The following is a 23616-nucleotide window of genomic DNA, read 5'->3' on the forward strand; positions in this document are numbered from 1 at the left end:
GGCAACGTGAATATATTATTATTGAACTCCTCGACCGCCGAAGGCGCGATCCCGCATTCACGTTGCCCCCGATAGAGAGCCTGCTCGCAGGCTATCCTACGTATTGTACATGGTAGTTGCACGACTCTTGTACTAACTAAATTGTACTGCACTCAAGGTCCAATTACTATTACGAAGCAGGTATACTTGGTGATGAGATCTGTTGAGGAAACTATTGTTCATCACCGTTTGTTTATACCTACTGTTCGCATCACCGGATTTTTTTTCGTCCTCGTGCATTGATGTTCACAAGCTGCTTGGCATTTCTCGAAAAGTTGCTGATTGTTTGTCAAAAAGTTACACAAAAGTTGTTTAAAAAGTCTACGGAGCTTATTTGTCTTTGTATAATACATGTAACAAAAGTTTATCTTTTCTGAAGTAATTTTTTGTCCTTAATTACAACTATCGTTTAATATAAAATAGAGTGATTAATTAGCAAGGTTTTCTCTCACTGAAAAAAAAATCACAATTCAAACTGCAAAAGATACAGTATCTTTCCCATGTGAAGATAACGACGACGTCAAGTTTTTGACGATCGAGTATATAATGCTTTTATGCCAAATGTTCGAACGTCATTGGCAAGCTTCGGAAATCTTCCCTGAAATTTCAGAAATGAAATTCGAACATCTTCCGACGATAGGTAAAACCAATTTAAACACTTAAAGATGCTGTGATCCTGGCTGTGATTTATCGGAATGTATAAAAGCATCGATAATAAGAACAAAAGTTCAAATACTGCATGACACTTGATGGAAGGTGCCAAAAAAAATATAAAACAAACAAACAAACACATGTTTAGGGCAATCAATTTGTTTGTTTGTTTTTAAGAAAAAACTGAAAGTGTAAAAAAGTACCCGGCAAGCAGATTCTTATTCTGCTCACGGGATAGTGGGAAAATGGCCACGGAATATCATATCAAGCACTTTACTTTTTTTTTCGAAAATAGCACTTCTTGTAGTCTAGACCTTGTTTACTGTGAGGATAGTTATTTTTGGCTAGTACTGCTTAAACAGCTCATAGCGATACTATATTTAGCTTCTCAGTCGGAAACCTGGGCTATTTTTAGATACGTTAAACAGCCACAGAAATTCCTAAACCCCGAAGCGATTTCCTGGACGCACAGGCAGCCCAAGCTCACGATGTGAGGAGTTCAAATAACCGATAACACTCTTTTGAAATACACGAAACGCGACTCTCGCCTGGTGGCATATGGAGGTGTTGTGTTACAACGATTCGTATTTATAAAGGTTTGTATGGTAGTTAATCCTTTCGAATTTATAGCTAAATGTAATGATATTTTGACAATAAAATCAACTTCCCTCGCTGTCTTGTTGTTATATCTGTTATTATCTCGGTTCTCAGGCCGATCCGCTTAACTCGCTTAAAACGCTTCGGATCGGCCTGAGAACCGACAGGGGCACCCAACGGAATATTTCGTTAAAATATCTGTTCGGAAGACGATTTGAGATCTAGAATTTTCGGAACATTCATTGTAAATTTTTTTTTGCTTGCCTGCCTTTCCTAGGATTTTCGAATATCTAAAAAATAGGTCACCAAGGGTGACATGAGTCTAATGCGGTATGGCATAGTGATACAGATTGCGCGGTTTTCGTAAGCCGGTTAAAATTGGTTAGAGGTTTGTGTTCGGGAGTTTAATTTAAAATGCTTATAGCAAGCTAGGGGCATCGTGGATGATTATGGATGAAAACGAAACAGTCATAAATGTTATATGCTTCACAAAATTTAAAGTATGAACAGGAGTTGATGTTACTTCTTCCGTATTGTCCGTAAAAGCAGAAACGATTAAACATTTGGACAAGATTGCGTGACGATTTACAAAAAGCATGTTCATTACAACAAGGGTTGAAGAACTTCACATCGTTTTCTTTCAGATTTTTCACCATTTTGATGATGACTCTTGAAACAGATTTTGCAATAAAAGCACTTGAAATAGTGGCTGTTACTCCATTGTACTGTAAGCACTTAGTGACAGATTTTCCTAAAAACGGGTGTAAATGCTCACGTCAATATAATGATGACCTTTTGAACGCTGGAAACTAGGCAATTATTATCGAGCTACCATACACAGGAGCGAAGACTGTTTATCATGATGTACAAATTTCGCGAATCATCACTTCCATATCAATGTAACCATTTTATGATCATTTTTCTAGCTGTAAGAAGAACTTAAGATCTATGAGAGTCGTAAAAGCATGAAATTCGATTTCAGTGTATGGCAAAGGCCGGGACAGTGTAATACTGCAAAGCGGCGAAACAAACGCATTTTGATTTAGTCGCGTAACTTGATTTACATTTATCCATGTACATCTTTTATTTTTGAAGGTTTTTGTTTGCACTGTAAAGAAAAAATTGGTCAAAATTCGAATGACTTAAATACAAAAACCGAGGTAAAGTTTTCTATTTTTTAAAACAAAATAAATATTTGGTCGCATTGTGTAAATAAACGCGAGTCGCCGTCGAAATATTTTTTCTTAAAGAAGTCTTGCTTTTTAAGCAAGACGAAAACACAAGTGCTTAACTGAACTGAAAACGAAGATTTATTTTCACAAAAAGCTTGCAAATGTCTTAACTGGAAAATTATTTCGTCCTGTTCAAGTGTTGAATAATCGTGACTTGAGAAAGAACTTTTAATTATGCGTGGGAACACGTGTCGCTGATTGGCTGTTTTTAATTGAAACTAATCGTGCGTGTCCGTACGGAGTCCGTTCTTGCAGCTGATCATTGTTTTCTACATTACAGCGAACGATTATCGATCCCGAACCATTCCCTTGGGATTCTGCCTCGTCCCCAGGCGTCCTCGTCCTTGGTCGTGCACGGTTCGCTTGGTGTTGTGGGACTGACGTGCACGGTTCGCTTGGCGTTCTGGGCCTGATGGGGACGGGGAAGCGGACGCCTGGCAGATCCTGTTCAGTTTCTTGGCAAAAATGTTCGGTTTCTCGTCAAAAGGCGTTTTAGCGCTTTTAACAAGTTTAACGGTCAAGAAATCAACACTGGGAGCTACGTGGAAGTTAGTACTGTCAACATAGGGATTTTGACGGCCTTTCGGATCGTTTTCGTTGCTCTATCGAGCCGATTCTTTTCAGCGTTCACTGAGGCTGGTTTCAGCAAAGCGGGGGTCCCCTTGCTTTAATCTTATGTTGGCGGGAAATCTAGCTCAAAATCAGCGATTTATCCGGAGAAATGGTATGAAATCTGAGCAGAAGATTGAACAGAGAAAATCCCACTTTGATTGCGAGAAGATCGTCAATGGCGGAGGGTAAATAATCTCTGCCCGACGTTACTAATCGAACAGTTCGGTAATCGAACTTGATCGAACTGAATCGAACTTAATCGAACGATTCGGTTCGATTAGTTCGATAATCGAACAGAATCGAACCCAAAACTTTGTGTGAGAGAGTTCGATTCCGTTCGATTTCCGAACTAATCGAACCAAATCGAACTTAATCGAACACAAAAGACAAATCTTAAATTCACCCTCATACAACCAGATAATTGAACAGTCTGTCTAAGTAACAGTAATAAATGAATAAATTTTTTATTTATGGACTTTCGGCAAAAAAACCCGAAACGCAAAGTACAACAGACAATAGAAAATAAATCCTCCTTCACTCTAGTTCTATTTCATGTTATCAACCTATGGAGTCCCAAGTAGTCTGCGTAGCTGGCGATTTCGTCGGAAAGCACGCGTGGGAGATCACACCCGTTTATTGGGAACATACCGCCATTTGCAGCCAAATGTAATTAGACCGTGAATTTTACGACCGTTGTTTTTTAATCAACATCCATTTTCCATGATTTTCAAATCGAACCCAGTCGAACTTAATCGAGCCTAATCGAACTTAATCGAACGTTCGATTTAGTTCGATTACTCAAAATTTTTTGTGAGAGTTCGATTCTGTTCGATTACCGAACTTAATCGAACCTAATCGCGTGATTACAGTTCGATTCAGTTCGAGTAAGTTCGATTAATCGAACGTTCGATTTGGTTCGATTAGTAACGTCGGGTCTCTGCCGTCGTTAGAAAATTAAATTTCTTTATAAGCTTCGAACTGAGGGTAAGTTTCGCTTCAATCGATGCCAGAGCTGGTTTGTTTCGTTTCTGAGCAGTGCTTAGCTTCCTTACATTTCGGTATACTTTTATTTGTACCTCTTGGCCGTTAAACTTCAGCTATAAAGTCTATATAAAGCAGCGCTCCAGAGAGAGCCGTTCAAGTGCTAACAAGTGTTTTATCAAATTAATGTTGTCCAACGTAGGAGATCTTATGAGAACATGACACATAAACAATTATAATGTGAGCTGATATTTTATTCTAGCTAGGTTAACCTCATAATTTACCTTTCTTGGACAGAAAGTACAATTATTGAAATTTCAACTTTGCGTAGTTCTGTTTATTTCAGCACTTAATGTGTTAGTGACCAGAGGAGGCAGATCCTACTCGAAATCTCTTTTTACTGATTCAAGTGTTAATATCGAAATTACTCTACGCTGATTAATTTGTGTGTTTCTCGTCACTGTACTGCTTGATAATGCATTGATACTGTAAGGAGAAATAAGGTTTTGGTCACTCTTTTGGAGGATTTAAGCAGGATAAGACTTTGACAAACTTGTAACAAAAAAAAAATAGTTTTTTCTAGTTGTAGTGTCACAGGGAGTGTTTTTTAGTAGGTGTTTTTAGAGAATGTGTGGCAAAACTTTATTCCTAAGGGTAACAAAACACTGGACTATGACAGACAGCAAAACTTAAATCATTTTTGTCGGCCCAAGAGTTTATGGCTGAGATAGTGTAGGAAAATAAATTGAGATGCCAGGCAATTTTACATCAAAGGGTTTGTTACTGACTCTTAAATGCATTTCATGTGAACATGGCAACTCCTGACTAACCATATTCAATTTGATTAAAATAAATAAACCGGCAAACCTGGAGTTGCCACTTTTTCCCCAGTCTGCTAATAGCCCACTGCCTCTAGCAGTCTTGGAAAACAATTAAAACACTTTAAATGTTGAATTATGTATGCTTTGCCTACCCTGCTGCTTTATACCCATGACAACAGCTGTTGTAAGAGAAAAAGATACCTTTTTACATTTTTAAAAATATTTTTAGTAGTACTGATTTTGCAAAACCATTCAGACATTTCCCTTCAATTTGCAGAAGTTATCTAGCCAGGAGGGTTTTACCTGCATGGCCTTAACCTACTGTGAATTTAAAGAAGTTGTGCATGAGATAATCTGAGGATTACTGTTTGTACGACAATTTCGTTGGTGGTGCCCTTCATCTGATTATGATCTAGACATAACAGTTAACCTTCTCCTGAAAATAAACTTGATTGATTTTCTAAAGTGATTTACTACCCTCTTCAACCCTCCATGTACAGTTCACCCCAGCTCCTTTTGTAATTAGTTAATCAGATCAAGTCAGTGGGAGCATAACAAAGGCCTTTAGACACCAAATTTGCAAGCACAAAGTAATCATTTATTTTCAGTGGCTAAAAAAGTAATGAATTTTACAAATACATGTACTATTTTAAATTTGTAAAGAATTACAGGAGAGTGATGAAAAATTAAGAGGGGTTTGTTACTAGAGTTATTTAGAATAGAATGATGGTGGGCCTTGGATGTTCAAAGATGCTAGCCTTGCATATTATTTTTGAGAAAAATTATCTTTCCATTTTTACAAAGCAAGATTTCAAGATGATCTTAAATCATATACTGCACATGAACCATTCTAAAAACTTCATGAAAACAGTGTCACATTCATCAGAAATGCTCTCTGCACCTGCCCCCAAATTAAAAGCCTGCATGGCATGGCATAGGGTACATTCCATTCCAAACATGTGATTTAGTTGCCTCAGTTGCATTCACAGCATAAATGGCAGACTCACTGCCACAATGCTTAACAAAAAAATGTGTATTTATCCTTAATAAATTGTGGTTTAATGGGGAAAAAGTCTCCTACTGGCAATTAATAAAAAAAATTGCATTGAAAAAAATTACAGTTATGATATCAAACATTTTTAATGTAATTTTTATTTTCAATTAATAAAACAACTATCAAAGGTTGTGCTTGATTACTGATAAGCAGATAATTAACATTTTATTGAAGTAAACCAGAGATAGTAGAAATGACATCCCAAAGACAGATGAATTGTTATTTGTATCGATGGATTCATACTGTTGTTGCATTATCTTTGTCGCGTCTGGCTTAAATGAGCGTCCATGGAATAACCAAAAGGCAACTAACTATCGGGCTCTACGAAAAAAATTCTACACAAAACAATAATGGAAAGGATAACTAATTTAAAAATTGTGTAATTGTAGTCAGGTGATGACATAGTTTGTTTGTAGTTTTGACGCTGACTGTTTTTTGATGTTACTTTCAAAGACGTTTCGGCTAGTTCTTAAGCCTTCATCAGTTAAAATACTAAAGCTGTTACACGCGATTTAAAAAAGCAACACGTTAAGAGCGCACGCTGCAAAATTAACGTGTAAAGCTTCAGAAAGAACGTGGCGCGATACTCATGCGCGTGCCAAGGATTTGTAGACCTCTGGGACTGTAATGTGATCGTTCCCAGAGTGCGGATCCTTAATTGACAACCAGGCTTCCAAAAAGAGTCGCTCGTGAAAATTGGGCTCATGTCCAACTACGTCGACAGCATTAAAATCCATCTGATGATAACTAATTTTCTTGTCATTTACACTCGGATTTACAAGACAACTTCGATAAACGGAAATGAGTACCTGTCTCTCTTGGAGTTCGGAAAATGTCATTAGACATTTCAACGTCTCTTTGCCGTAAAGGATTTAAAGCTTTTTTAACTTCACAGAGTGCCTCGTATGCTCCTCCTGGCTCTTCTCAAGCTGAGCTGGGACATGAAGCGTGCGAAAATGGTGGTGAAGTCCGTCGTCTTAATAAGAATATTTTTCATAAAAGATGTGTCCAAGGCGCTCTGTGCTGTAAAAGTGCTAAATAGACGGCTCTTTTGCTGTTTTTAATACACATTTCAGGGTTGATGACATTTTGGTCCGCCATATTGAATGCAAGATCTGCCAGGCGCTCCGCGGCTCGCTCCCTAACCATCAATCCCTGCGCTCCCTGTTTTCCCGCCTTACCGCCTCAACGTCCGGCCAATCGGCGCCTGGGGACGAGGCAGCTTGGGATTGCTAACAGCTTTTTCATATAACAAAGAGTCTAATGCGCATGCGCAAAGCGCACGCAAGCATTAGACTCAAAAATGGTATAATTGTTTATTAACGGATTTTTTACTCTAAAAAGGTCACCTAGAATTTTCGGGAGCCTTTCTCTGGCTGGAATTTTCGAAAAGGTAAGTTTTGATCCCTATAACTTTCGGATCACTAGACTTTCAGCTAGGAAATCCGAACAGATAAAAAATTTTTAGGGGATAAAAATATGCCTATATCTACCGTTTAAATACTAAAATACGTTCAACGGTGCTATCTTTAAGTGGTTTTGAACTATATTCTCGATGGGTGCCCCTGAACCGAGATAACAACAGATATAACAACAAGACATCGAGGGAAGTTGATTTTATTGTCAAAATATCATTACATTTAGCTATAAATTCAAAAGCGTTTTCTCCTATACAAACCTTTATAAATATAAATCGTTGTAACACAACACCTCTGCGAGAGTCACATTTCGCGTACTTCAAAAGAGTATTATTTCAACTGCTGTAATGTATATGAAATGATTCATATATGAACTGCGGATGTATATGAGAGTGATAAATGATCGTCGCAGTGAATTTCCAATTTAAGCAATGGGAAAAAAGAGGCTGAAAAAAATTCAGGGCTTCAACGGGATTCGAACCCGTGAGGTCACGGGTTCGAATCCCGTTGAAGCCCTGAATTTTTTTTTTTTTCAGGCTTCTTTATTCCCATTGCTTAAATTGGAAATTCACTGCGACGATCATTTATCACTCTCATTATTTCAACTCTTCACATCATGAGCTTGGGCCGCCTGTGCTGGACGGAACTGTTCGTTGTTAGGAATTCAGGTCAAAGGCTGCAGTAGTAACTTAAAGATTTTGTGTCATCTGTCTGCCAGACCGTATTTTTGCGTGTGGTTCCATGGTCTCTGAAGTTAAAAGACCAGGCCAAAACGACGCAAAACTTGAAATGCTTATGCGTCTGTTAGTAATAAGCTGTAAAGTTGTATGACAACAAGGGAGTCTTCGTATGCATAACATGTTCTTTGCCTACAACTTCCTATATGATAAGCTTAAAAAAGCCTATAAACTGACACTGAGTAACTGTTCTCGGTATACGTAACGTTCCCAAGAAAATAAGCTACCTTTAAAAATAGACTCGATTTGCACCCCGGGTTTCCGCCGTTCTGTTTAACACCAACAGTATTTCCTGTCAAAGTGGTTCCAAGGCTCGATTTCAAGCCGCTTTTCGGGAAAATGAGCCCGCGCTCCCCCAAACTCGTTCCCAAGGCCTCCCCCCCCCCCCCCAAAGAGAACCCCCCCCCACCGGACTCGAGAAGGCGCGCGGCCGAAATCGAGCCTATTAAAAGTGGTTCCCGCTTCTCCAAAATTCGTAGCAGTCAAAAATTCTCACTTTATTGGAAGACGAAGACATTAGAAACGCATTTTTTCTTTTACCTTTGGTTATTCAGAGGTGTTCATGCGTTTTAAAATTCGTTCATGTTCATGCGTTAATAAATGAAAGATACCAGTGTTGTTATATTATGTAAAATTTGTCAATTTATCATATATATTTTGCATCTGCGACTCAATAGTGTGTACTTTTTTCTACGAATCAGAGTTTGAAAAAGTGACAATTCAAACGGAGATTCACAGTGGTGGTCGTACATGACTATAGCTGGTCTGTCGCTTAATTTCAACAGTCGCAAGACTGAAAATTCGATTGTTGTAGAGGTTAAAAATACATTGCTCGTGCAAAATAAAAATAAAATAAAAAATGATGGGGCTTAATGATGGGGCGATGAAAACGTGAGGCTGCTCGCGGGCAACAAGCTTGCACGTGCCTCCCGGACACCGAAAGGGAAGCCGGAAACGGCCGCTGGCTGACGATAGGTGACGTTTGTTTTACACAGTAGAATTTGCGGCCAAAAAATCTTGTTGCGTATAAAGATTCAACGAACCCAGTCATAATGTCCCCAGAACGGGAACGTTGAAGTACGTCGTACTACAGAGACTTTTAATAGTGTAATGGCACACGTCGGGAGGGGGACGGGAGGAGGAGGAGGGGGGGGGGCATAGGGAATGTTAGTTGCCATTCTTGCACTTTTTCACAGTTGCGTGTGAATAAAGGAGCAGTAAAGGAGCAGTGACAAACTAACAAAAGTGAAGTATACGGGTAACTGTTATTGCCTCTGGGACACACTGGGGGGGGATTAATAAAATACTCATGATTTAAATATATTTCCTTAAATAATCCCGATCTGAAAGTTCCTAATACAAGGTTAGGGCTAAGCTTCTTACACTGTAAAAGAGACTAGCCTGTTCTAGGATCAAAATGTACACGCGAATACTGTTTCAAGCTCTACACCCAGGCACTTGTAGTTTGCTTGTCCGGACACCGGTCACTGCGCTTTTTACTTCCGATTTCTGTATTTATATTTCCCTTCACACATTTTCTCTTTGACCACAACATAAACCTCATCAATACGGAAATCTCTCACAGTTTAATTAAGCTCGTGTTTGTAAGTTCTCCGAGTTTGTATGGGTCCTTCAGTTTTTTATCCCGGAGGTCAAATTTAGCGCAACTCGGCAAGCTACTTTGAATTTCAGCCGGCTCCTCTGCGGGTCGCTTACTTTCTCTCGGGCCAGAGTATGCGACCGGCGCGGCAAAGGAGGCGGGTGAACCTTTAAAGCTAAACTCAAGCTTGACAGCGGAAAATGAGGTTACATGTCTAAAATGCGGCACTTTTATAAGTTGCATGAGCTTTTGTTTGCAGTTTGCATCCGATTATCGCGAGGTGTTATTATCCACCAAAAGTGTGTCGTCGGATGTTGTTTACTGCAGCTCAAAGGTGAAAATTTTATTGTTCAGTAATTACTAAATTGCTCAAGGTCGCCAAATGACATACATATAGCAGATTTACCGCCATAGGCGAAAAGTTCGGCGGAAAACCATAGGGAACCTTCCAAAAATAAAACTTTCTAGAACAATCAAGTGACACTTTGTTTTTAAGATGACCAGGCACTGCAGTGAGTTCCATGAACAACAAGGGAACAAAAAGTCAACTTAGACGAAAAACTGAACATTGTGACTTGTGAAATTTCTTTCTTCCTAATATTCGGCAGCTGAGACAATGTCGTGCAATTGTTATGTTACAATCAAGCAGGATATTGATCTCAAGTTAAGCCTGTAAGTCTATTTTGGGTCGGCACACTGTGGTGAAATAACAATGGTGTTTCCTTTTTTAGAAACTATCAGTTGACTGTCAGGGGTGCTATATAAACGGCTTTGGAATAAACACCCGCTCAGTTTACTGAATAGATTGTGGAAGAGCTCAGAGCTGTGCAAGTGATATTACAAGATACGAGCTGAAGTTTGCTGCTACTGTCAAGAAGATGATTCACGCTCAAATTGAGAGAAGAAGTTCCTTTTCTGCTCCTTCGGGAACGCCATTGGAATCTCGCTTGAGGAGACTGTATTCCTCCCAGGAGGTTCTGTTAGAGTTCAGTGTTGTAGTCCTGGTTTTGGCGTGTTTTGTGTTCGTCACATTTGCATCAAGAGCGCTAAAGACTGATGCCTGTTGCAGTGGTTTTGTAGCCGTATAAAGACGAGTTCAAACCTATGCAGAAGATGCGAGGAAGCTAGTTTGCTTTGTGCCCCTGGAACAGCCCTTGAATTGAACGGCGCGAACCTAACCTTGGACAGATTTTTCACTGAGAAGTCCATCAAAGTCCCGACTGTACATTGAGAAGAGTAAACCATTTATATGACTGTGCAGTATAATGAAGGCAATGTTTCCAGTGAACCTCCAAACAACGAACTTTTTTGCCTACCTAGTGCATAAAAAACTGAACATTGCTTCGAAGATGCAAGGTGCAAGAGTGTTTTGAAACTGAACGAAAACAAAATATCCACGCGTGCTTTAGCTGTGAACATTCGTACATTACAGTTTGAATTGAAAAAAGGTGCTAACAGATATCCTTTAGAAAATTATACTTTTATTTTCTTGCTCCGAAAGAATGTAAAATATTTGTTTAAAAAACTAGCACATTCCGATAACCTTTGCTTTTTTATTGTATTTATTTAAATATTTCATCGTTTGTATATTTATTGCTTCCTGAACGGAAGTCGTTAAAAAGCCGATGTTTAAAAAGCTCCGATGCATGAGAAATAATAAAAAATAGCTTTATTTTGAAAATATGTGTGTGTACTCACTGGCTTCAGTAATTCCATGCTTTTTCTTTTTTAAATAAGAGGAAATTGAATTAAAAGTTAGTTGGATTAACGAAAGAAAACCGAAACCTTTACGTACATGTAAACAAACATTGATTTCCAGATTTTTCGCCAACGTGGGATTGGAATTTTAACTTTACGTAAAGGGCAAAGTGATGTTGCATGGTTCTTGGGCAATGACATCTGACTAGCTATATCAGTTTTACGTACGAACGGACAATAAATTATTCTTTTGCGACCTAAAAGAAAATCTAGAATATCCCGTTTCGCGTTTGTTCTTCAATAGAATATGTAGTTTCGTGTTAGCCGGTAAATTTTAGTCGGCGCGGTTCTCGTTCAAAGAAATCTTAAACTAGTAAATCGAGATATTAGCAGGCTGTTCCAGGCGGTTCGGATAGTTGGGTGGCGAAAAGCGGGATTAGCGCAAAGAAAGCCGAGTGGAGATATTCAAAACAACAGCAAAATGCAATAAGGTGACATTAAAATACGACTTGACAGGACAAATCGACAAACAACGGAATAAGTCCGGAAACCGCAGCCAGCCAGTTGACAAGGAAGCGCCCAGACCGAAAAATACAGACGCCAGTGGGAGAGGAGGGGGAGGGGGGAGGGGTGGAGGGTGGTCGTCCGCAAGACCCGAATCACACCCCATCTCTCCACGCATATGTGCGCCCCGACTCAGTCAGACAAAAAGTAATTTTCTTTTCAGTATTATCATTATTTATTTTGAAATCTTATATCGGGTGTTTTAAAAAAGAAAGATCGTCGTATTTTAGTTGGACCCGGAGGGGGTGCTACCTCATATACCCTTAACGGATATGTGCCGCTGAATGGGGTCAGATTTTTGACCTTCCAGGTTTGCCATGGGATTTCAAATTTGCCCTTTTATAGTTTGAGATAGGGCCACTGCCTCGCTTACGTCAAATTGATATCCTTCTGTCAGCTGCGGTGTGAATATGAAAATATAAATATATCCTCTTCACTTCCGGTCTGAGATGGGATACTGAACAAGGGAAGCAATTTTGCGCTTTTTTAGTCTGAGACAGGGTACGGGATCCTAGACCTCAGCGAAGCACCCCCACCCAAATGCTTCCAAGTATTCCCCCCCCCCCTCGGCCGGGAGTGGGAGTTGGAGATGGGATAGACTATGACTGGTCTGTCTATTTCCTCACGGTCAGTGTAATAGTCAGGGTGAGCGCGCGAGAATATCCTGCAGGAGGAGACGTGACGCGCGAGGACATGATTTTCTCGCGCGTTTGCGTGCTTTGTCCGCTCGAATTGAGGAAAGTGAGGGACTAGACGTCGTAGAAGAGAGATTATATAGGCAACTAAAGGCATCAAACGGCTGATGGATGTGCAACACCATTGCACGCAATGATATAAATAGTGGCGATACTTTGAAACTGTGGTGAGCAATGTTAAAGACATTGAAGGTTTATCGAAAAAGGACAATTTAAACCATGAACAGCTTCGTTGCGTGTAATTTTTGTAGTTCGTGCGATGCTTGTGTCATGGAAAAGCCTTCTTCAACTTTCCTGAGTGCAGGCTCTATAGTGCGGTATAGCGTGTTTCTTTAGCAGAGCGAGCCGATTGCGGCCTGAGATTGAAAAACTCGTGAGAACTGGTTCCGCTTGCAGACATTTTGGCACCACACCCCATTAGATAGCTTTTCCACAAGCTAGCTACCATTGCCATACTGATTTCAAAACATGTTTCGAAACTCTCTCTCTTCGTGTCGTACACAACAATTGCAGCAAGTTGAACTGGTTTGATTTACATGAGACAATAATACATGACATAGACTTCTAGTAATCCGTCAAAGATTCGCCGCTTAAATTGCCCCTGGGCGTTTTCTTATGCAACATTGCGCGCTGTTGTATGTCCGTGGAATGGACATACAGGAATATAGACATTGCGTGCATTATTTCTCTGATTCCATATGATCGACGATAATTGTGACATTCGGGCAAAAAATGCCTAAAACAAGCAATAAATTAAGAGTACTCCATCCCTCTCCCTCCCCTCCCTTTCCACTTAGCATCGTTCGCGGAGTCTCTCTTTTTAGCGGGCAGGAAAGTCCTGGAAGAAGCTGGGAATAAGTTTCAGTGTTTTAACAGTTCACTGACATGGCTTGTTTGACCTGAACAAATTTTAGTCAATTAGCCGCCTCAAGAAAAAGTCTCCCTGCCTGGGCGCAAGTTTTAAAAGTAGCCGTAAACACAAATTAGATTGAATAAACAAGTATTTTATTGATTATAAAAGAATACATATAAAAAGATATTTTGTCAATTAACACAAATTAAGATATAAACCAACACCTGTTTTGTATAAAGTTTGCCTTTTTCTGATGTGAACTAACAGCCCGGGCGTACCCTCGCTAACATGCGCGATAACTCGATATAATTATCATCTATGCAGTTCAGTGGTAGAATGTTTACAGACATTTTTTTTTTCATTTTTTAGCTCGTTACATCAAGCTAAACTGTAAAGCTAAAGAATATCTTGACCAAAAAATAAAAGTTTCCTAGAAGATCGCAACTTTGGAATTTATAATTAAGTTCTGATACAGACGAACGACCGTTTCGTGACAAAAACTTCTGGTACCATCGTTGTTGACCAAACGGATTGAGGACCCTCGGCACGACACAAGATTAAAGATTGGTCAAGTTACTTCTCCCTTTACAAAGTCCTTCATAAACTAACACTTTTTTTTATACGAAACAAGAGACAGAAATCTCGGTACACCTTCTGATGCACTGTTAGTTCCAAAACGTACGTAGCCTGTTTCATAAAAACGGAAAAAATAGTATTCTCTGGTTATCAGCAACCTCGCTGATCCGAAAAGTCGCAGGCTCAGTACTTAGTTGTACTCTCGTCTGGAAAAAAAGTAATTGGGGGCTGCTATGTACAGATGCCAGTTACCATGTAACTCCCACATTAGACATTATTTATCGTTAACGTTTACCAGATTGTGTAGTAAGAGAGGCAGTAGGTGGAACAGAAAGCTGTGCTCCAATGCAGTTACTTGCTTCTTCAGTAGCGGGAAATTTATCACAAGCCATCCTCTGCGGCCACGGAATACCAAATTCCTTCAAGACAGGCAGGCAGCTTCTCTGAACGCGTTTGCAAAGCTCTTTGCAAGGCCTGCGCGGTACACTGCAGGGAGGGGCGTATAGGGAACACAGGAAAAGGGACATTTCAGGGGAACAGCCGTATCTCACAAGAGGAAGAAAGGACTTTATCTCCGTGGCTGCCTCCTTTTGTGTTTCATGGTTGAAGAAGTTGGGAAACAGCGTCATATTGTAGTGCATAGCGCCACACATAGGAATGGCCAGGGCTTCACACTGCCCTACAAAAGTTAGAAAAAAGGGAAAACAGAGAAAGAAACAATGAGGATTCCTCAGTTAATTTGTTGATAATTTACTAGACATCGGTTTAACCACCGGCTGTTTGTTGGATGGGTGTAGTGTTTTGTTAATTTCTCATAGATGGTATTGACTACATTATCTATGCCGGCTGTGTGTTTACATTTGTTCTACTCGAGCAGTTACAATTCTCGAGTTACCGGTTTGATGACTCGAGCAGAATTAACAAAATAGACGAACTCTAGCTATTGTTAACGACAGAAAGCGTCTTGTTAATATAATTCTATGTTTCAGACAAAGGCGATCAAAAAATAACAGTAACAGAGCAGTTTTCAAATGAGTGTCTCGAAACTAAAATCAAGGACCGCGCTGGCCAGTCACAATGGTAAAAGACAATCCAGTGAACCAATCAAAACTCAAAGCAAATACATGAAGCTGGTGCGAAGCGCGGGAAAACGTGTGTGAGCAAGTCACGATTAGTTTTGTTTTTTCCTCTGAATGGAAAAGAAAGTGGCGGGAGGTTTTTCAGTAAACCAATCACTAAGCGTAGCAATGCAAAACCAAAGCAAAGCAAATGCCAATTACTCTCGACACTCAGTGAAAACAGCTCTATAATAGCAACAGCGATATAACAATAGCAATGGCAATTATTATAGTAAGAGAAATAGTACTGAAACAGTGAATAGCGTTGCTGGCACGCGCTGATTGGCTACTCAAACTCCGGATATCCTTTGCAATTCACCACTAGCCAACCACTAGCCACCCCTACTTCGGTGAATAATTGTTAACTATTCACCTCAGAGCAACTTGCGCGCGAAAATTGTAATCGTTGACAGGAATAAATTAGTTAAAACTCATCCTGTTGGTGTTATTTTAACTCCTGTTTTATTTAAGAGTAAGACAACTATCCACCCCGCGAATATCCGCCACTAGCCTCCTCCACTTCGGTGACTATTGTGAAAGCTTAGAATTCTGAATGGTTGTTTTGGTTCTTTCTGTTGTTGTGATTGGCTAAGTATAATTACGTTAGCTGATTGTGCTGCTTACCGTCTTTCAAAGGTGTTGCCTTGGTAACCGGAGGCGAAGGCGGTCCACCAACACAGCCAGGTTCCTCAGCTTTACGCGGGAACTTGGAACAAGAGACCGGCCATTTAATTCCCAACTCTCGCATTCGAGGAACACACCGTTTTTTGACGCGGCTACAGAGCTCTTTGCAGGGTATGTTGTATGTATAAGGACTGCAGTTCGGTGCGTAGAGAGAACAGAGGAAGAGAGTTAACTCAGCCGAGCAATTGGTCTTAAGAATCGGATTATACTTGTTTATACCACGAGCAGCTTGGTCTTGCGTTTGGTGCTGAAAGTAGTTAGGAACCCAGGTGGTACTGTAGTGAAGACCACTGCATGTTGATACACTTAGAGGCTCGCAAGTTCCCGCTAGAAAAAAATACAAACAAATACATATACATCATCGTGATAAAGCTTGAGTGGAACTTTAACAAATGAACTATTCTGATTGCAATCCCACCTATTCTTACATTCTTCCTTCCTTTCAACCTTTCTCCCTCTCTCAATCCCTCCCTCCACCCCTCCCCCTGCCTCACCAACCTTCCGTAGTTAACAACTGTATGAAGCGGATGAGATACATCACTCATCGCTGCCCACAGATTGCGCGGCGAGTAGGAAGATTGCTGTGTTGTCCATTACTCCTCTCACTTCCTCCCGTATCAAGCAGAAATCCATAGATAATCCAAAAACTAAGTTATTGCGGACTAATAAGCTATTCAAGTCCATAACTGTTTTATTTACTATTCGGTCAAACTTCATCTTACGACACTACAATTATTACATTACAATTACAATTGTTAGAAAGGGATTCACAGAACGAAAAAAAAAGAATAAGTACGATATAAATTATAGAAATACTTAACATTTTTACGTACCTTTGGTCGGTAATGGGGGTGGAGTCGTGACTTCAACAGGGTTAGGCGTGTCGATACACACTTCATCCTCCCCTCCTTTGGGAAATCTGTCGCATTTCATACTGTCTGGCCACTGAAAACCAAACTTCAGTAACAAAGGAAGACACCCACGCCGAACTCGAAGGCAAAGCGCTCTGCAAGGCAATGGTGGCCTGTCTAGAGCTGAGCAGAGAGGAGCGTAAAGCGAGCACAGAAAGAAAGCCAAGTCTTGTGAGCAGTTCACCTTGACCAGCGGAGAGAACTGATGAACCTCCAACGATGCTTCTTGTTGAGTCATGTGTCGGAAAAAGTTTGGAAACACCGTCATGTTGTATGGTACATTCTTGCATAAAGGAATTGAAATGACCTGGCATTTGCCTAAAAATGAGTCACAAAATACTTTAGTGCAAATTACACCTTTGTGTACTCCATCAGTAACCTATATATGCGTTTTAAACACGCGGAGTTTAAAAGTAAAAAAAATAAGTCTTGACGCTCATGCAAGTTAAACCTTCCGCATAAGCAGATACCTGATTGGATTTGACTAGAACGCATTGCATCAAGGGAAGGGCAAACGAAAATCAGGAAGCTACTTTTTTTGCCCTTCCCAGCCTGCCCCACAACCTTGACTGTGACATTTTATTTCTCCCCTGTGTTTCATTACCTTTGAGGAACAAATAAGTAGGAACTGGGAACGACTCTGATAGTAACCTACCTACGATTCGTTTGCAATGTGATTTACCAAAAAAAAAAACCAAATTCATCAACAAAGCATAACAACAAATTTATCACTTCGCGGGTATTGGCTTGATTAAATGACACATTCTCCCGACTAAATGCAAAATTCAATGTAAGACCATCGATTACAGTATTACTCTTTTGAGTTTAAGGTACTGCCTTTTTTTGTAAACTATTTGTATATAGGTATGTGCAGCCCTAAAATGTTTGGTTTTCCAGCCGTTTTAAGGGGTATAGACTTTGACAATCTTAGTCTGCACAGCAATTACAGTCAACCTCCGCCTTGCGGACACCTCGCTATTACGGACACCTCGGTAGGAACTAGATATTGAAGTCCCGGCGAACAAGAAGTACTGAAATTACTCCCGCTACTACAAATTGTGGTCCCGAAGGTGTCCGTTATTGAGGGAGTTGACTGAAGGTATAATTCTTAGAAAATAAACTATTCTTATCATTGTTATTATTTATCCTTTGAGTAGGGCAATTAAATTGCCATCGGGAATTTAAAGCCCCTCTCAAATGTTTACGCAAAATGAAAAGCAGCCTCTAAGTAGGCTTGGTCTATAAAAGGGCATCGAAGTTAAAGTCTGGTCTTTAATAGTGTAGAGAAAATCTTTCTGAGAGGTTTGATTTAAGGAAATGGTTACAAGAAGCACGCTGTAAACCCCCACCCTAGTATGAGTTAGCATTTATTGCATTACCATTTTGTGGCATGATAGTGTCTCCTCCATCTGACGGTCCACTGTAGCAGGATGCTTCATCCTTTCTCGGAAAGTTCCTACACTTGAGATCCGATGGCCATTGAAAGCTCTTTGTTTTAGTAACATTTCTAATGGCTCGTCTACATTCTGACTTGACTTCCAGGCACAGTTCTCGGCAGGGTGGTAAGGGATGCTTGGTGTCTCTGCAAGGCGGTGCGTGAAGCCGGCAGAGAAAGTGTGCCAAAACAGACGAGCAGTCTTTAGAAGCAACTTGGAAGATGTCCTCAAACTTCTGGAAGCTAACTGAGGCTTCTTTGTCGTTCACGTGTCCAAAGTAGTTTGGGAACTGGCTCCGCCAGGGTGGAGGGGAATATCTATTGCACTGATGCGTTATTGGTCGGCATCCTGTAGCTGTGTAAAAGACGTAATAGTGTTTATAACAAAAATGTAATTAACGCGTCATACCCATAAAGCTGTGGCAAATCTAGGGGAGGGGCCCAGGCCCCTCCTTATTTTTGGTAAAAGACATTTTTTTAATGGGTAAGGTAGGTAGGGAAAGGTCTGCTGTCGAGCCAAGTGGCTCATTAGGCTGGAGCGTATCCCGGTTTCTGCTGTAGCATTAAGGTCAATACGACCAAGATGGAGAAGCTGTAAGAGGGCGGCGAACGCCTGGAACACTGCCAGACCGAGAAGAAGCACACTACAGGCCTCGTGCTGTGCGCGCAGATAGTCCTTAAAATTTTTCTTATTTTATGTTTTCGTCTGTATATTTTTTATGTACCTCGGAATAGCATATGTGCTAGGGGCCAGCCAGCCCCCGTCAGCTCCGAGGGTAAATAATTTTATTGATTGATTGATTGATTGGCTAGGAGTATTTCCACTCCTTCCTGGATAGAATGCTTGTCCATCACAGGGTTACCCCCCAGCATTAAATTCGCTGGTACCCATTTATACACCTGGGTGGAGAGAGGCACTGTGAGAGTAGAAAGTCTTGCCCAAGAACACAACACAGTGACCCCCCGGCCAGGGCTCCAAACAAGAACCGCTCCTGACTCGTCCCCGTGTTTTGTCGTTTGTTGGGATAGGGGGGGGCGGACCGCTTGATTCGGAGTCAAGCGCGCTAACTATTAGGCCTTCGCGCCTCCCAAAATCCATAAACAGCTAACGCTTATTTTTGGCGATCTCACCTGGGCGAGGTGTGTTTTCTGTCTTCGGCCACGATCCATTAAAACAGCTGGACACTCCCTCTTTTGGCAAATGCTTGCATCTCATGGCTGGATCTGACATAATCTGGAACTTCTTTAGTTGATTCTTACAGGTTTTAGTAGCGCGCTTGCAAAGCCCTTTACACGGAGGAATGGGCTTCTGGGTCCCATTACAAGGAGGTGCCAAAACAGAGCACAGGAAAGATTCCATAGAAGAGGAGCACCCCGCTTTTACAAGTGGAACAAGTTCGCTAGCGACCAACATTGCTTCTTCTTGCGTCTGATGTTTGAGCAGGTTTGGAAACTGGACCGAGTTATAAGGCATGTTTTTACAGAGTGGGATCCTGATTGGTTCACAATGGGCTGCTAAGGGAAAAACAAAGTTCTAATATTAGCATGATCAGTAACTTTAAGGTTTGACTTGAAATCCAGAGCTCTAAACGAGGCTTTAAACGGACGTAGTTCTTCTACTCTCCACGGCATCAGGTTTGCATCTTAGTTTAGTAGGAAAGAGCTAGAAATTTACAAATCTAAGTTCTTGCGTTATCAGTTCTTAATTCTCCAAGTTTTGGGCCAAGGCTTTTGACTGTATTTCTTGTGTTCATGTTTGAAGTCAACATCGTTAGCGAAATTGATCTACTATGCTTGTTTACGTTTTACAATAAATGAGATAATTCATATGAATCAAGTGTTAAAGATAATTTCCAGTCCGTACTGCGCGACTCAGGGTGTCATTTTTGTTGTTCTACGTTACACTTCGGTGAACGTACATGAAGTTAGTCGCCATCGGACGTTTCGTTCAAGAAGGGCTAAACGTCCGTTTGAAATACCGTCGAGCTCTACCGTGTTATTGTTTGCGGATTCTGGCGTATGAAGAAAAAGGTAGGTTGTCTCGGATTTTGCAGTACATCCTGTGAGACTCACAACTTGGCGAGATTGCGCAGTACGGACTGGAAATCATCTTTAAATCGTGGCTATCCCCAAAAGTCACTTACGTTCACCTTTACCACCCTTCCCACCCCTCCCCAGGCTTGCGTTACCTCAACTGTTAAAAGATTAACATGCAATGCTTCTCGTAACAAGCGCTGCGTTGCTTATAATGACAGAGAAATAAAAGTTTGACGTTAAGAGATTCATACCGCGTTTAGTTCTTGAAAGCCGCACATATCTTCCCTTGCCCATATTTCCGTGCTGAGCAAGAGGTTTGGACATGCGTACTTTGTTATCGCCCTCAGTGACGTCATCTATGGAAACATAAACAACAGTTTCAGTCCGAAAACATCTCAGTACCCGCGGGAACGAGAGGGACCCTAATTTTAGGTGGGAACAGAAGGCGATGATTTCGAGTGGCAAACATCTCACGCAAATTTCTGTTTATAAAATTTATGCCCTCAAGCGGTAACCAACAGAGAGCAAAGAATTTGTTATCATCTATAACATAACTCCTTTCGAACTCCTTTTTACTTTGCCGCTGCGGAGACAGAACAGACCCGAACACTTTCAGTCATTGTTTCAAAACAAACAGATATAATTTTCAGGTAGCCTGCGGGGGTCAACCGGCTGTTATATGTCCGGCTGCATATTTACGCCTACATAAACACATGTGAGAGAAACTTGGAGATGCGTGAAAGCTATTCACCCGGGTATTCAGCAGCGAGAGGGCGACCCAAGACCAACATATGGGAAAAATATTATAAGAGTGCAAAGTTACTCTAGCTTGCCTGTAAACACATCGACTGAAAATAGAAGAAACCGTCCCTTCTGTTTCCAAGAATTTGAAGATAACTCTTTCGCTAGGGTAACTTTTAAAATTCGTTGTAAACAAGCCTGACACACGCACACTTCAGGCCCACCAAGCTACGGATTGTTTCACGGGTTTATTTATAAACAGGTATGACCTCTTGTTTACAGGTTGTTTTCCCGTTTTTTTTGCGGATTCTATAAAAGTTTTTTATTGGATGTGGAAATTTCACCTCTTGGGTCTGGAGCGAGAAGAAAGTTGCGAGGGATTTAAGGGTGTAGCAAAAATTCGTACCTTTTCTCCAGCTCAGATCGAACCATAATGGTTAATCTTGATTCCATTTCATTAATTTTTTGATGTTGCCGACTGAACCTTTTTTTCATCCCCCACACAGCAAAACAGTTGTGCAATCACTATCCACGTATCTTTTGACCTTCTGACGTCACAGCTGTCTTAATCTTCTCTCAGACGAAGATAAGCCCTTTACACTACAACCCCGGGCACTATTTACGTGCTCACTGCAAAGCCTGGAATACGCTAGCCTACAAAACAACGTATGCTTCAACGTCGGGAAACAAACTTTAGTCTTTGAAAGTTATACAGGCACTCAATGCCCGCGTCAGAGACGTAGAGATCGACTCGTGGAGATCGGATTGCAATTATTTCAGCCCACCGAGGAACACTGTAAACAATTATCATCAATTTTCACTTTCAATTATTACCTACTTCAGAAATTTTAAATTCGAAGAATAAACTTACAATGGAGAAAAGAATAGATGACTTAACAGAAATATCATTGGACTGAAAATTGAGATCAGGGAGTCCCTAGGGACTTTGCCAGCATTGAGTGAAAACTTTGAATTAATATGCTTTAAAATAAATGTTATGTCTGCTGTATCGTTACAGTCTATCTGTTGTTTTTTAGAGAAATCCATGAAAAAACCGTGTTAAGTACAGAAATATCGTTGGACTGACAATTTAGATCAGGGGGTTTGCTAGAGACTATGCCATGCGAATCTTACATTTCGTGAAACTTTGAATTTTTATGCTTCAATGTAAATGTTACGCCGGTTGTCTATCTGTTGGTTTTTAGAGCAGTCAATACAAAAGATACCTGGTAATGGCTTCAATTGTGCTATGGTGCCTCTAAAATTCCTGTTCTCCCCATGCATCAAGATCACACCAGCGACGAGAACCACAAAAGCCCCAACCAAAGCAACAATGGCGGCGATCAACACCCGTCGTCCTCTTTTAGGCTCTGTCTTGCTCGTCTGAGGGTCCGTCACAGTGTCTGGTGAAGACATCATGGCTATCCTTCAGTATTACTTCAGGAAAAGTGGCGTTCGCGTCTGATCCGTGTTTTTCTGCTGCTCTCAAGCTTTATGCGTCATAAGAATGGATGACATTTAGCGTGGTTGACTCGACAGACAGCTCTAGTTACAAGTTGTCGTCATCATTTTGAAAATGTCATGATTGTCTGTTAGCGTGATATATCCCTTTGCACCGCATTATGCTCGGAAAAATACTGTTTCGGAAAATGTTTATTTCTCTTCTTTAATAGAAGGTTAAACTCACCGCTTTGCATTTACCTGAAGTTGCAATTATAAATGCCTGTTCGCAATATATCCATGAATGGACTGTGGGTCTCCTGAAAAGTTTGGCGGTATATATTATCAGTATTTATTAAAAATAACTGAAATAAGCGCCGAGACTTTTTTTATGTGGCGCTTATTTCAAGGCGCCGCTTGTTCGGTGGCAGCTCTCATCTCTACAGAAATTTCTGCTGTATTCGCCTTCTAGCGCGTGTGAACGGACTGAGCAAACGGACAGGAGCCTCTACGAGGAGAGAGTGATGGAAGCACTTATTAAAAGCTCAAACGAAACATTTGTTTTTTTTTTAAATAAAAATAACAAAGTTTTTCATCCAAAACGAAAGCAGGAACTACAGTGTAAAATGTGATGTCAGTGTTTCTTACCCGATTTGAGTCAAGCTGCTACAACAGGATGTAAAAGGTAAAGAAAGAAAAAAGAAGAATAGAAAAGAAAAAGCAAGTAACACACTCCGACGCGCACCCACTATATGGGGTCCTACATGGGTCCTATATGGCCAGTATCTTACGCATGCGCACAGCCGTATGGGGCAGTGGCAGCCATGAACATCTGTTTCGGCCTTGTTAACCTCATCAGCATGAAAACCTTGACGAATAAGCGCCGACTAAGGGTCCCCGACCGCTAAGCCTGTTCGTCAACGCCCAAAGCAGCCGGGAGCAACGATGCTGCTCTATTTAGCCCAGCTCCCTCTCTTTAAACCCCCTCCTCTTATAACGCCCCTGTCTGGAAGTTCAATGTTTTTACCCTGGGTTGGTTCTGTTCCTAAATAGGGTATCAATTTTGGGGTCAGGTCTGAAATAGGGTAGGGAAGTGTGGTCTGAAATAGGGTAAGGGTTTAA

General features: G+C 40.8%; 1 protein-coding gene and 1 long non-coding RNA gene across 3 annotated transcripts in view; one reads left to right on the forward strand and one right to left on the reverse strand.

The window, feature by feature from the left end:
- Window positions 1–23616, forward strand: part of LOC144665824 (uncharacterized) — a 259439-nt gene that overhangs the window by 116963 nt on the left and 118860 nt on the right. The gene's annotated exons all lie outside the window — the stretch shown is intronic.
- On the reverse strand, window positions 13688–22800 carry LOC144665681 (uncharacterized). 2 transcript variants are annotated; one of them, XM_078526968.1, is made up of 7 exons: window positions 22281–22800; window positions 20565–20669; window positions 19408–19788; window positions 18221–18631; window positions 16764–17159; window positions 15871–16257; window positions 13688–14807 (listed from the first exon to the last, which is right to left on the reverse strand). In XM_078526968.1, exons 1-7 carry the CDS (start codon window positions 22471–22473, stop codon window positions 14413–14415), a joined length of 2268 nt encoding a protein of 755 aa, XP_078383094.1. In that variant the 5' UTR covers window positions 22474–22800; the 3' UTR covers window positions 13688–14412. The 2 variants fall into 2 exon arrangements, with proteins under 2 accessions (XP_078383094.1, XP_078383093.1); XM_078526967.1 differs by having other exon boundaries at window positions 19408–19791; window positions 22281–22798.

The sequence above is a fragment of the Oculina patagonica genome, chromosome 9 (assembly GCF_052425735.1).
Source record: "Oculina patagonica isolate OP01 chromosome 9, crgOcupat, whole genome shotgun sequence".
Lineage (NCBI taxonomy): Eukaryota > Metazoa > Cnidaria > Anthozoa > Scleractinia > Oculinidae > Oculina > Oculina patagonica.